The sequence below is a fragment of the Bos indicus genome, chromosome 7 (assembly GCF_029378745.1).
Source record: "Bos indicus isolate NIAB-ARS_2022 breed Sahiwal x Tharparkar chromosome 7, NIAB-ARS_B.indTharparkar_mat_pri_1.0, whole genome shotgun sequence".
In the NCBI taxonomy this organism is placed as follows: Eukaryota; Metazoa; Chordata; class Mammalia; order Artiodactyla; family Bovidae; genus Bos; species Bos indicus.
The window spans coordinates 93,952,154-93,965,229 of NC_091766.1; the positions used below are offsets into that span (position 1 = coordinate 93,952,154).

At 37.5% G+C, this 13,076-nt stretch overlaps 1 protein-coding gene across 13 annotated transcripts in view; it reads right to left on the reverse strand.

Moving 5' to 3' along the window:
* The window catches only part of MCTP1 (multiple C2 and transmembrane domain containing 1), a 564,579-nt gene that overhangs the window by 163,402 nt on the left and 388,101 nt on the right, over window positions 1–13,076 (reverse strand). For 12 of the 13 annotated variants that reach the window (XM_070792146.1, XM_070792142.1, XM_070792144.1 and 9 more), the window contains 4 exons: window positions 4,365–4,467; window positions 2,529–2,631; window positions 2,093–2,194; window positions 1,638–1,712 (listed from right to left, as the gene is read on the reverse strand). In XM_070792146.1, coding sequence (XP_070648247.1) covers window positions 1,638–1,712; window positions 2,093–2,194; window positions 2,529–2,631; window positions 4,365–4,467 — 383 coding nt within the window. The remainder of the gene's footprint in view (window positions 1–1,637; window positions 1,713–2,092; window positions 2,195–2,528; window positions 2,632–4,364; window positions 4,468–13,076) is intronic. The other variant, XM_070792140.1, reaches the window with a different exon arrangement.

Below are 13,076 nucleotides of genomic sequence, written 5' to 3' on the forward strand. Positions count from 1 at the left end.
CACAATAAATTTTACCCACATTTCTCATTACTTTTTCCTAATTTTGGATTTAGGGAAAAATGTATGGTAACCAAGTACTTTACAAAATATTTTCTTAGAAAAGGTATATGACAAGCTATTACATATAAAATATGCTACAAGAATATATTGTACAACACAAGAAATATAGCCCATATTTTATAGCAATGACAAATGGAACAAATCTTTAAAAATTGTGAATCACTATACTATACACCTGTAACATAGAATATTGTGCATCAATTACACCACAATAAAAAAAAAGAGACAAAAAATAAATGGTAGATATGGAACAAGATTAAGAGGTATATGGGAATTTATATAATTAAAAAATTTAAAACTAAGGTATGGCTAGAGCTGTAAGGCAAGCAGCCCATATACGAGATACAGATTCAAAAAATTACATACAGTTATGTTAATAATTAGAGTAATTATGTCTGCAGGTTAATATTTTGCTACTTACAAGTATATTTCAAGGCTAATCTGGTATTTTAAAGAAGTAGCTATGCAAAGTTAACTGGGCTCATATGGAAAACATCTGCATTTGTATGTACATATAGAAGCGTGTACATGCACAGCAGTTTAAACAAGTTAAAATTTCTTTCTGGCAAAGGAAAAAGTGTCTCTCTTTGTTTCCTTCTTGGCCCCTACTCACCTTTAAGAGTTTTACTATTTTTAAATATAACTGTGGAAAAATGTAATCTGTGTTTCCATTCAGATAGATATTACATTTGTACCTCCTGCACCGTCTTTAAACAACTAAAGTTTCCACTGTTTTGGGTGAAGTGATTGGAATGAAAACAAAGCAGTTTTGGTCTTCTAATAGCACAGAAAGTTATTAAAGATTCTAACACACAGATGGGTTCTGTAAACTGTAGAGTCTCAAATACATTTTATTTTAGCTGTGTTAATTGGAAGTAAACAACTTTTAAAAGGGGAAACCTAGTGTTCTTTTCTTAACTTGATATCAAATCAACTTTAAAGCTACAAGTCTAATTACAAGATATCAAGTCTAAAATTCCTTTCTGATAGGAAAATCAGGGTTCCTGATTTTCTACGTCCTGAGCTAAAAATGCCAATAAAAGTTCACTTCTAAAAGATCACAGTCAAAATCTAATTAACAGAAAGGTCTCCCTTAAAAGATAGAGCCCCCTCTCTCGTGGATTAGAGGGAAAAGCTAAATGCTGGGCTTGCTTTACACACACCTGCATCATACCTGTGGGTGGTCTGGATGTATATTTGAACCTCAGCTTTTGGTGTTCTCATTTACACACTCCATGGCAATCAAATTGTATTTTATGTTCAAAATGATCATTCTTTTGCTAACGCATGAATACATATCCATTCTATGCAGAGCCTACAGTATCCCCTTTCCTTTCTGACCACCCCCATCCAACTTATTAGTTTGGTATTGTCCTTGTTTGATCTTTCAAGGAAAAGAAGGGAAGAGAGAAAAAGAAAGAAGAAAAGAAAGAGCCATTTCACATCAGTAGATGATCAAACATTCCATAGTCTTTCCCCACCCGCCCCACACCTCCAAAGTTTATTTGAATTTCCATAGATGTTTTACAGATAAAATCAGGTCTTCCCAGAGGGATTCATCTTTCCTCGCTGTTTACCTGTTTAGAGAGTCTGTTTTCCTCTTCAATGTACTTCTGTTCTTTGGGTATTAATGTTCGTAAGCTGGCTTTCACCTATACATCAACATATGTGTCTGTTATGGATGAATATATTACAAATGTTTACAAGTTTTTCACGCAGTTCAATTTGCAATCATTGCTAAAGTTTCAAAGTCCTGGCTGCGGTTCCCAGAAAATATAAATGTATACAGTGGCACATGCATGCGCTTCCACTTCTGATGCCGGCAGGCAGTGGCCACAGCACAGCCGCAGCGGCAGCCGCCAACGATAACAGAAAGTGTGGGTGTGCCAGGCAGTGGCAGAAGCGTATTCTCCAGGATACATCAAGGTTTAGAGAAAATGAGGGATGACAGAAATTCTCTACAAATCAGGAACAAAAGCTTTCATGAAACTGAACTCTTTAGCAGTACAAAAAAGCCAAAGTTAAGACTTACAGCATTAAAAATCACATCTATTTCAAGATAGATGACCCCCTTTGTTGGCCCTGTCAGCTGCTTGTTTTTCAAGACGTAGGCTTTCTGTTCACCATTTTGAATCTGCGGGAAAAGGACATGACAGCCGTCTGTCTCGCGGTCTCCACTGAATACACTCCCTCAGTGACCTTTGACCCCCAGCTGCTGAAACTGACAGAGAACCCAAAACAACTGTGGCAATTCTGACAAGTACCTGTTCATTACCAGGATCAAGTCTGTCAGGAAAAATTAACTATCATGGGATTCAACATGGCCGTGAATTGAGTATGTTAAAATTTTTAGTGTTCTTATTACAGACCTTGGTTGAGAAATGACAGATATAGAGCTGAGGGTTTTTTTTTTTTTTTTCCTTGAGCAAAAGCAACACAGAGCTGTGTGTCAGGTGAATAAAACTTACGGACAGCAAGGGTATAGCAACTTTGCCCAGAAAGTCAGCACTTCGATCCCGATCTTCATCATAAACTGTCACTTCCAAAACTGAATGGATATCTTTAATGTTGCTGCAAAATAAATATATGTAAGGGGTGGGGAAGACTTCATCAGTGGGGAACAAGAACACAAATGCTTTTGAAAATTTAGATAGCTCCAGCTGATTTGGTGTATATGTGTTTTATGTATGCTATTTGCATAGACATGTACGTAGGGTAGCTTGGTATCTGACAGAATTTCCCACAATGCATCTTAGTAGACAGCAGTGATGGTTCTATTATCTGGAACTTTGAATACAATTTTAAGTTATAATTTTTCAATAAAATATAACTTCCATCTGGATGGCCACAGAATAAATCACTGTTTTAAAAAAAAAACCCATCAATAAGCGGCACTGATTTTTTTAGGCTTTTCCTTCTTCTCATTATTACAATAATTCCTATCTTCTTATAACTCCCACATAAAACATCACCAGGTTTGATTTCAGCAAGAGTCACAGTATATTTTGTATCATTTGTCTTTTTTTTAAATAATTTTTATCCACAGCTCTCATCAAAATGCTAACTTATTTCTGTTAAGTTTATAGTAAAAATTAACTACACAGAATACAGAATGGAGAAAATGTAACATTGATAGCTATTGTACCACCCTAGGATTTAGAAATTAAGTAGTGCTCCATTATGTTCCAAAGACAACACATGCTAATAAACAACTGTGCAAGCTCTTCATATTTTTGTTTCTAGAAAAATAAGCCCCAATTGTTGACAGCATTTATTCTTTGATCAAACTGTTTACCAAGAAAACATGAATTAAGAGAAAACAAAAAATGAATATATTCATTACTGAAAGACTGCAGCCACATGTGAGAAGAGGCTTTATCAGAACACAATCAATTAATGGCTTTGATAATAATCAAACCTATTCATTCAATTATGCATTCCAGAGAAAAACACTCTCCACAACCTTCTTAGGAGTGCAAGTCTCCTGACCAGGCTTTCATGTCTTATAAAAATGTGAAATTCTTTAAAGATAAATTGGTCAGATAATTAAATCTGATTAGTTACTGGATCTTAAGCAAGGACATTATAAGAAATTAATGAGGAATTTAGCAGTTTCTCATATACAAAAAAAAAAAAACTATGTTAGAAAACTTTTAAGAAGTACTTCTATTTGGAGAGTTTTCCTTTGTTCAGAGTTCATTTCTAAAGCCCAGCTTAAAAAAAAACCCCACAAATTTAGGAGATACTACAGAGTAGCATTGGCAGCTTTTACAGTGAATGACTGGAAAGATTTACAAACTTTTTAAAACAAAAAGAAAATTAACTCAAAGGGTTTTTTTGGGGGGGAGGGGTAAGTAGGACAGTACTTAATATTCTTATTGTGGCTAAAATGCAACAAACCAAAACTAAAACATCTGCTGAATCTGAGACTGGATTGTTTGCTGATTTGAGCAACGGAACAAATAGAGCTTTGTCCTCCTTGGTGTCAATGCAATTGGGGAGAATTTCAATAGAAAGTATAAAAGGAAGAAGCAGTATGGCAATTCAGTTAATGGGAGCAAAATCCTTAGTCAAAAAAATGCACAGCTTAAAAAAATATCTGTATAAACACACACAAAAATGGTATACCCTTTCCCCAGTTTTACTCTCAGGAAGGCAATGCAATTATGCAATTCACTGTTGCTGGCAAAGGCAGGCCAGACGCACCGAGCTGTTAATCAGTTAAGAAAAAACACACAAAAATCTCGAAAATAAATATCGTTTAGCATCATTCTTGAAGCAAGCTCAAGGTAACAGCTACTTACAATGTGAAGACTTTGTTCCACTCAGGGTTCAGATTTTTGTAGACAGTATGTGTTAGCAGCCTATCGTTGTTCAGCTCAACCACACAAAATGGGTCACTTTTACCTACAAGAAATATGGGGGGGGAACAGTTTTAGTGTAAATAGCACCCATAGCTATCAGTATCATGACCACGACCACATCTCTTTTCTAAAAAGTTTTACAGAAAACAGAAAGTAAAGTACAATTTTAAAAATTGAAAAAACGAACAAACATTAATATAGAGTTAGATGTAACAGGGTGAGGTTAACAGTTGTGATTCAGAGCAATTTAGAACTTGAAAAAAGTTTTAAAGCGCTAATTTATATGGCTATTTTAATTTGCATATTTTGTTTTTACAAAAATAATACTGTAACTGCCAATTATGAGGGCAAATGTGATATGTGCCCATCCCTAAATCAGCTTTTATTTAATTTAATGATCATTTGAAAGGTTCAGCCCCTTCACGTTACATGCATAAAGTTGCATGTATTTTCCAACTCATCTGAGTCACTAGGAACTTGTAATAGAAATTCCTAAACAAGTTTATTTTGGGAAAACTGCTATATTGCAGAACTACAATATTTTAATCAGACTTTAGATTCTCTTTTGAAATATCTATGGCATCACAAAAAGGTAAATTAGACCCTCTGAGGCAGAAAAAAATTCTGCCATTTGAAACTTAACCTCAACAAACCAATCTGCATGCTAAAGAGATGTATTTTTCCTGTCCACGGAGAGTAAAGGATTTGGAAGTTATCACATGTTTACAGCCACTCTGCGCAACCATAGTCAAACCTCATCTATTCAGTAATTATACCTTGTGATGTCCTCAATATTTTTGTAATGTCATGTCCTATATTATAAGAACCTGTAAAGTCAGAGGCTCTGTGGGGGCAGTATTAATGATATTAGTGCAGCATGTAATTTGTTTGATACCTTATACAAATGACAATGAAATCAATATTTAGACAAAGCTGTCCAGAGGTCATCTCTTTTAAACGACAATATTGATTTAGACTACATAAGAGGTTAATGTGCATATTATTAACTTTAATGATAAAGAATAATTGTTTTAAATGCATTGTGAATTGTAGTCACAGTAGTTTACACTTCTGTGAAAGCTTAAATATCATTGAAGATTTTCCTATTAAAATTTAATAGGAAAGAATTCATTAGCTAGCAAGGACAGATAAGCTATGTATTCCCACACAGCAGTGTATTTACTATCCATATTGTAATATTTAAAATGAGCTGTACAAACTTTGACTTACCTTTAATTTAACTTTGACTTACCTTTTAATCTACCTCTTTATTAATTTTACATTATAAAAGAGATTTAATATGTGTGTGTTAGTTTGGTGGCCTCATCCAGCCCAGGATAACTGTATAATTTAACATTATGGTAGTCTTTTCAATTTTGGGCCTTGGGATTAATTTTCAATAAAGAATAAAGAACTGAAAGTCTTTCAGGTCTGGTGAAAATTTCACCCTTGACTTAGGATCTGTGTTTTTTTCCCCCACATTCTTCACTCCTCTTCCCCTACCTGCTACCAACCTCATTTGTAACTCATACGTGCCATGAAAGATAGTATTCAAAAATATTTTGTTCATTAATTTATCTTATAGTAGGTTTTATTTGCCACATCAGCTTTATTTTGTCCCAGAGAATTTAGATAAAAGCATGAAAAGTAGATTAGTTTTCAAAATCTTAGTTGCTCTTAAGACTCATATTAAACATTGTCTTTCCACCTAGCTGAGCTGGAGCAAAAGAACACAGCACATAAGCTACAACCTCATCTAGTTTATAAAAGGTTTGGAGAGATAAAATATATCTATATATAACAAGCAGAGAGAATATTAAAGCCATATTTATGACAGAATCTATGACAAAACAAGAACTACTTCACTTTCACTTTAGATGAAATGATAAACTTCAAAAACACTTAAAAGACAAGTATAAGTCTCACATTTCCTTGGACTTCCTTGTAATTTTTCTTATGCACATGTACATCCATATTAATCTTAACCAGTAAAAATAAGTACAAAAAAATAGCACTTCTTGGTATTTTTGTTCCCTTATTTTCACTTGCTATACTCCAATTGTTAATACTATTCTATTTCAATTAACTTGGTTTTACTTGCCCTCAAATGATCAACAATGTGTGATAGATTCAGTCAAAACTGAACAACTTCTCCAACAACAAGACACAAGAACAAACTCTAGAGACTGAAATCTATGCTGGAAAACTTCTACGAACAGAGGATGAAAATGTTGACTTTTTTCCCACAGGAAATTATATTCAGTTGTTTAAGCAAAGAGCTGGACTCTACTGGGCAACTGAGCAACAACAAGACTGAATATAATATTTTCAACCAACCCCATGGAAAGTCTCCCAAATCATCACCTTCTTTGTTACTATATCCTTATTTGCTGACAATAGAAGACCTAGGTCAGTGGTTGGCCAAAGGATTAGAAAGAAACAAAATCTGTGCTTAATGTTTAATATTATTCATATTCTGCTAAGAAACTAATGTATTTATCAAACCCTATGTCTATGAGGTAGTTGCAATCCATATTTTGTTGCTATTTAGTTGATTATTTCTCCAAACCATTTTAGGGAAAACCAGTAATAGCCATCTATCACCACATTACTTAACCCTTCAGTTACTCTTTCCTATTAGAATAAAGTTGTTAAAGAACTAGAGACAACACCAAAAACACTGCAAGAGGCTTCTAAAGCCACTTCTCAGTCATTTTGCTATTCAAACTTCCAGTGGCATACCATCAATGGCAAAGACATTCTCCTATCAGCACCTATCTTATAACTTGAAATGGGCAAGCAATGTAATTTTTAAGAGATCACGTTAGACAATATGCAGAATAGAATGGTGATTACATTAAAAAAGAAAGCCTTTTGCCTAAGAAAGACCAAACATGTTTTGATTTATACTGATTTTTCCCAATCTGAAATCTATTATTCTTACACTTACGGTCATATTAAAGACTGTGATCAGTGACAGGAACTGATCCATGTAAAGGCTATTTTCATTTTTCCAAAAACTTCTTCCCAAATTTAACCCACTTTTGATGCCTTTTCAGTATCTATTAAAATCCACGTTATATGGTATGTACGTGTGTGCTCAGTTGCGTCAGTCGTGTCCAGCTCTTTGCAGCTCTATGGACTGTAGCCCACCAGGCTCCTCCGTCCATGAGATTCTCCAGGCAAGAATATTGGAGTGGGTTACCATGCCTTCCTCCAGGGAATCTTCCCAACCCAGGGATCAAACCTGTGACTCTTACCTCTAACCTGCATTGCAGGCGGGTTCTTTACCACTGTGCCACCTGGGAAGCCCATCATATGGTAGGCCATATAGTTTTTCATCTCCAATCTCAAGGTCCTTAAAGTTCTTTACTTGAGCTATATCACACCTTTTGTGTCCTCAAATATTATAAGTACTTCCAGAGCTTGGGGCATGGCATTAAAGTCCACTGTGAAAGGCCAGTGGTCTGGGAGGAAGAGCCTAAACTTTGGAGGCAGAGCAAGCTGGGACTGAATACTCACTCTGGGACTCTGGGCAAGTTCCCATACCCCTTCAACAGTGACAGTAATGGTCCCTTGCAGATAATAGCTAGAATATAAGTAGTAAAATGTCTGGTATACTAGCAAGGGCCTCAATAAAATATAGCAATAATAAGGGCAATAATAATACCAATAAGGGGAATTACAATACTTACTGCAATCATTGCAGACATTTTCTGAGTTATTATATAAGCCCAACATAATGTTTTCATTCATTTGCTCAAAAAATTTTATGATTCCTCTATGAGAAAGATGATTTTACTCTTTCTATTTTACAGAGAGAAAGCTGAGGCTGGGTGATTATATAACTCACCAGGTCACACAGGTTGTAGTAAAACCATCATTCAAACTCAAGTCCATCTGACATTTAGAGCCCTTGATCTATCCCCTTAGTTGCTCAGTCATATCTGACTCTTTGTGACTCCATGGACTGTAGCCTGCCAGGCTCTTCTGTGTATGGGATTCTCCAGGCAAGAATACTGGAGTGGGTTGCCATTTCCTTCTCCAGGGGAGCTTCCTGACATAGGGATCGAATCTAGGTCTCGTGAATTACAGGCAGATTCTTTACCATCTGAGCCACCAGGGAAGCCTCAACTGTGCCATGCCATATCTCAGTATTTAGTGAGTCACACCCATGGAAAGGCTGGGTGATGTCTTATCTGCAGATTCATTTATTCAACAAATGCTTATCGCTTACCATATACCAGGCATCTTCTATGTGCTGAGGACACAGACATGCATAAAACAACTTTAAAAACCGCTGAACTTGCAGAGTTTGCATTGAAGAAGAAAGACAATGGATAAGAACATGTTAGAGTATTTTAAGAAAGTGAGAGTATTTTGGAAAGGGCTAAGTACTATAGAGAAAAATTAATTTGAGAAGATCAATGAGGAGGTAAGGAGTGCTGCTATATATGCAGTTTTAAAAAGGACAGCCAGAGGGGGTCTCAGTGAGAAAACAACAAGTGGGCAAAGAAATGAGAGGCAAGAGAGTGACCCTTGGCCAGAGAAAATGACTGTGCCTGGTGTTTCCAGGAATCTCCAGAAAGCTAGTGTGACTGGAGGAATGGATGGGGAGTAGGAAGGAGTAGTAGATGACATAGTCAGAGAGGTACGGGGAGGGTGGCCAGTCTCTGGAGGAGTTTGCTGGAGGAGTTTGCTTTCATTCTAAGTGCTAGGGAAAGGTTTTTGAGGGATCTGGGTTGAGACGCAACAGCATCTGATGGCTGCCATTTGTAAAATAAGGTAGAGGGAGGGCAATGAAGGAGATAGGGAGAAGAGTTAGTTAGGAGGATATTACAATAAACTAGGTGGTATAAAGCGATCAGATTCTGGATATATGTTGATGGTAGAACCAACAGAATTTGCAGATATCAATACTGAACAATCTATTATGCCTGATATTATTATTTGGAAACAGAAAACAATCCATTGAGCTTAGCCAAGTCAGTCTCTTTTGACAAGGACAAGAAGTATTCAACAAAGTGCTCTGACTAGCTATTTCCAGACTTCAGAAGAGGAACATTTAGGCCAGGCCATTTTATCTTTAGCTTCCATTCATCTTGTCTTTCTAAAAAGTTATGTTTTTACAGTTATCAGTGTGGATGCCAACATTAGGTCTTTACACACTATGCTATTTTTGACTAATTTAGAAAGTATCCTTCTGCCATTGCATGATTCAAGGGCAATTAAAAATTAACAGCAATTGCAACCAAAATAAGAGTAAACATACGATATTAAATACCATGAGCTTACTACTAGAAAGCCCGCACGACAGTTTTGTTTTAAAGAAGCGGCTACACATAGTTGATGTGCTTATCTGGTTTGCTAAATGATGCTTTAAATGACTGGCTTTTCAGTTCCTAAATTTTGCCGTCTTGATTAGACGCCACTTAAACAAACAAAAACAATCACAGAAATACCAGTGATGGGCCTAACCATTCATTATCTGCTTAATTATTCCTTCTTTTCATGCTTTTATCATTCTGGTTAGGCCCTGTGGCCTGCTGCTTTGCTTGCTGAGGGTACTGGAGGACAGGCACTGACTACAGGAGGCAGCGTTGACGTCTGCAGAGTGTGCTGCACTTTGCAAAGCTCTAGAGAGTGAGACACCCACTCCAGTGTCCTTGCCTGGAGAATCCCAGGGACAGGGAAGCCTGGTGGGCTGCCGTCTCTGGGGTGGCACAGAGTCGGACACGACTGAAGCAACTTAGCAGCAGCAGCAGAGAGCGAGGCAGAACTGGCTCCTGTTATCGTTCTATTCGATACCGTCAGGCTAGGAGAGCAAGGAATGAAGGCAGCATCCAAGGTTGCAGTGTACTTTGTTTCCAGCCGTTTGGGGCTATTTGAAGAGCATGCGTGTCTGGGAACAAAGATTATATAATCTCTTGTTCCCCTCTTACTCATTCTTGTCGGAAGACTAAAGCAGACCTGTGGGTACCAACCGGCTCTCCCTTAACTTTCACTGTTTTAGATAAAAAGTGCCCATCCCTCTCCTTTCCAGTGCAGGAAACTGGAGATTTGGGGTTGGATGCAAGACAGAAATCGCAGCAGTGCTGGATGAGAATGGGGCAGCGGGGTTGACTGTGTTACCCACCAGGACAGCTACAAGAGAATCTTCACCTTCTTTGACAGCATGGCCATTTCCCATGTCGACGATTCCTAGAGAGTTTCAGGAATATATTTTGAAGCTATTCATTACTTATTGAGTGTCTGCTTGTCTTTCCCCAGAATTCTAAGTATGATTAAGGTATAGTCCAAAAACCTAAGAGAGCTCTATATTTGGCAAAACTAATACAATTTTGTAAAGTTTAAAAATAAAATAAAATTGTAGTTGGAAAAAAATAAAATAAAATAAAACAAATGAGATAAAGTACCCCTTAGCCCATTTTTTTTAAAAGACACAGTCCAGCTCTCAAAACACACACAATTTAGTAGGCACAACAGACACATAAATACACGATAATAATGCAGGGTTGTGAGTGCTGTAATAAAAGTGAGTAAAGAGTGCAAAGAAGTGTATCATTCTCTAAGTTTAGAACAGGAAGGGGAAAAGAAAATGAAGACTTTTTCCCAATGGAGATGACTCTGGTGATCTATGGTAATTACACCTCTGTCACCAGCAATTTTAGAAGTGAAGGACTTTCAGATTTGTGCTAAGGAATATTTAGTTTAAATCTATTTGTATATCCCTTTAATAGGGTCTCTGTAACACAAAACCTAGATCTATATTATATAACAATTATAATATGGGAGTGGGTTGCCATTTCCTACTTCAGGGGTTCTTCCCCACTCAGGGATCAAACCCATATCTCTTGGGTCTCCTGCATTGGCAGGTGGCTTCTTTACCACTGGGCCACCTGGGAAGCCCATGAGATAGATACCTACAAATATTATGTTAGGACTGATGCATTTCTCCATAATCTGGTTTAATACTAAGGGCTATCTTTTTTTTTTTCTATGAAATTTTATAGGAAGAAAATCTCCCAAGAGAATTAAAATTAGGAGACTACTTCACCTTGACGTATAAAAATAAACCTGTAACAGATTTTGAAGCATCTACTGTATTACTTCAGCTCTTCTTATGGTGGAAAGACATTCCTATAACCATAAATATAAACGTCAGAAAAGTCTCCAGTGGGCATCTCTTCTGGCAATCTTCAAACTGGCAGTCAGGATTAAACAGGATGCACTGACTGGCTGCTGCTGCTGCTGCTAAGTCACTTCAGTCGTGTCCGACTCTATGCGACCCCATAGACAGCAGCCCACCAGGCTCCCCCGTCCCTGGGATTCTCCAGGCAAGAACACTGGAGTGGGTTGCCATTTCCTTCTCCAATGCATGAAAGTGAAAAGTGAAAGTGAAGTCGCTTAGTCGTGTCCGACTCCTAGCGACCCCATGGACTGCACCCTACCAGGCTCCTCTGTCCATGGGATTTTCCAGGCAAGAGTACTGGAGTGGGTTGCCATTGCTAATTCTCTCTTACTCCTAGCCCTGGCTCTCTGAGGTCACCATACTGACATATTTACAAAGAACTGTGGGAAAGTCAGCACTACCCTTGTTTTGTGGGCAAGCAGATGATTCCAGCTCATGCAGACAACTGGTTTGAGCATTGAAGCCACTCAAGAGATACTGAATGATATTCCTGCTCCCAGAATAGAAAGTCAGTCCCAATCCATCAGTGGTGGGCTTTGTCCAAGGTCCTTTGGCTGCTGACAAGGAGCACCGTTTGCTGGGTGTGATGTGTTATAAAAACGTGTGTGTGTGGAGGCCCTGTGACCCCCTCTTTGTTGGCATGTCTCTGAAAACACAGAGGCTTTCAGTAGCACTGAAAGCAATTCATACCCACAAGGGCCTTTTATTTGGGGCTACTTGGCCCAAATCAAGCTCATTGGTTTAACTTCCTCAGTTGCCACAACTCGAAATGGTTATAATTAATCTTAAAAAATCACAATCAAGGTTGCCATCTTTCTATAAACTGGAATTAAATCCTAGCATATAACAAGGTTATAGTTGAGGAATCCCACAGGGTCCACCAAAATAAAGAGCAGCCTATATCAGAGACATCTTCCAATCCTCTCCTTATCACTGGAGGTGAGGCTTTGGCCTTAGCTTTTTTCATTGACTGCCCTCAATATACTTTAAACATCTGGTTGGTATAATTACATTAGCTGACACTCTTCACTAGGTTCCCACTGGGTCTGGCTCTGGACTAATAATAATAGGGCTTCCCTTTTTTTAGTTAAGGCATGAAACAGGTGTCATAGTGGCAGAAAAAATGGGCCCTCTAACTTTGTGGTTCTTGGTCCAGTAGGTCTTTCCTCACAGTGAAGATTTTGTAATGCCCTCCTCTCACTATTCTGAAATATATAAGAATAACCTGTAAGTTATCTCAACATTTAATATGATGCTTTAATGCTATTATTCAGAGGACTAAACAGAAAGTTGTATACAATTAAGTCATACATTTGTTTATTTAACAAATTTTTATTGTTAAAAGATTTATTCAACAAATATTTATTGAGTATCTACTCTTTGCCAGGTCATGAAGGAACTGGCTACCCACTCCAGTATTCTTGCCTGGAGAATCACATGGACAGAGAAGCCTGGCGGGC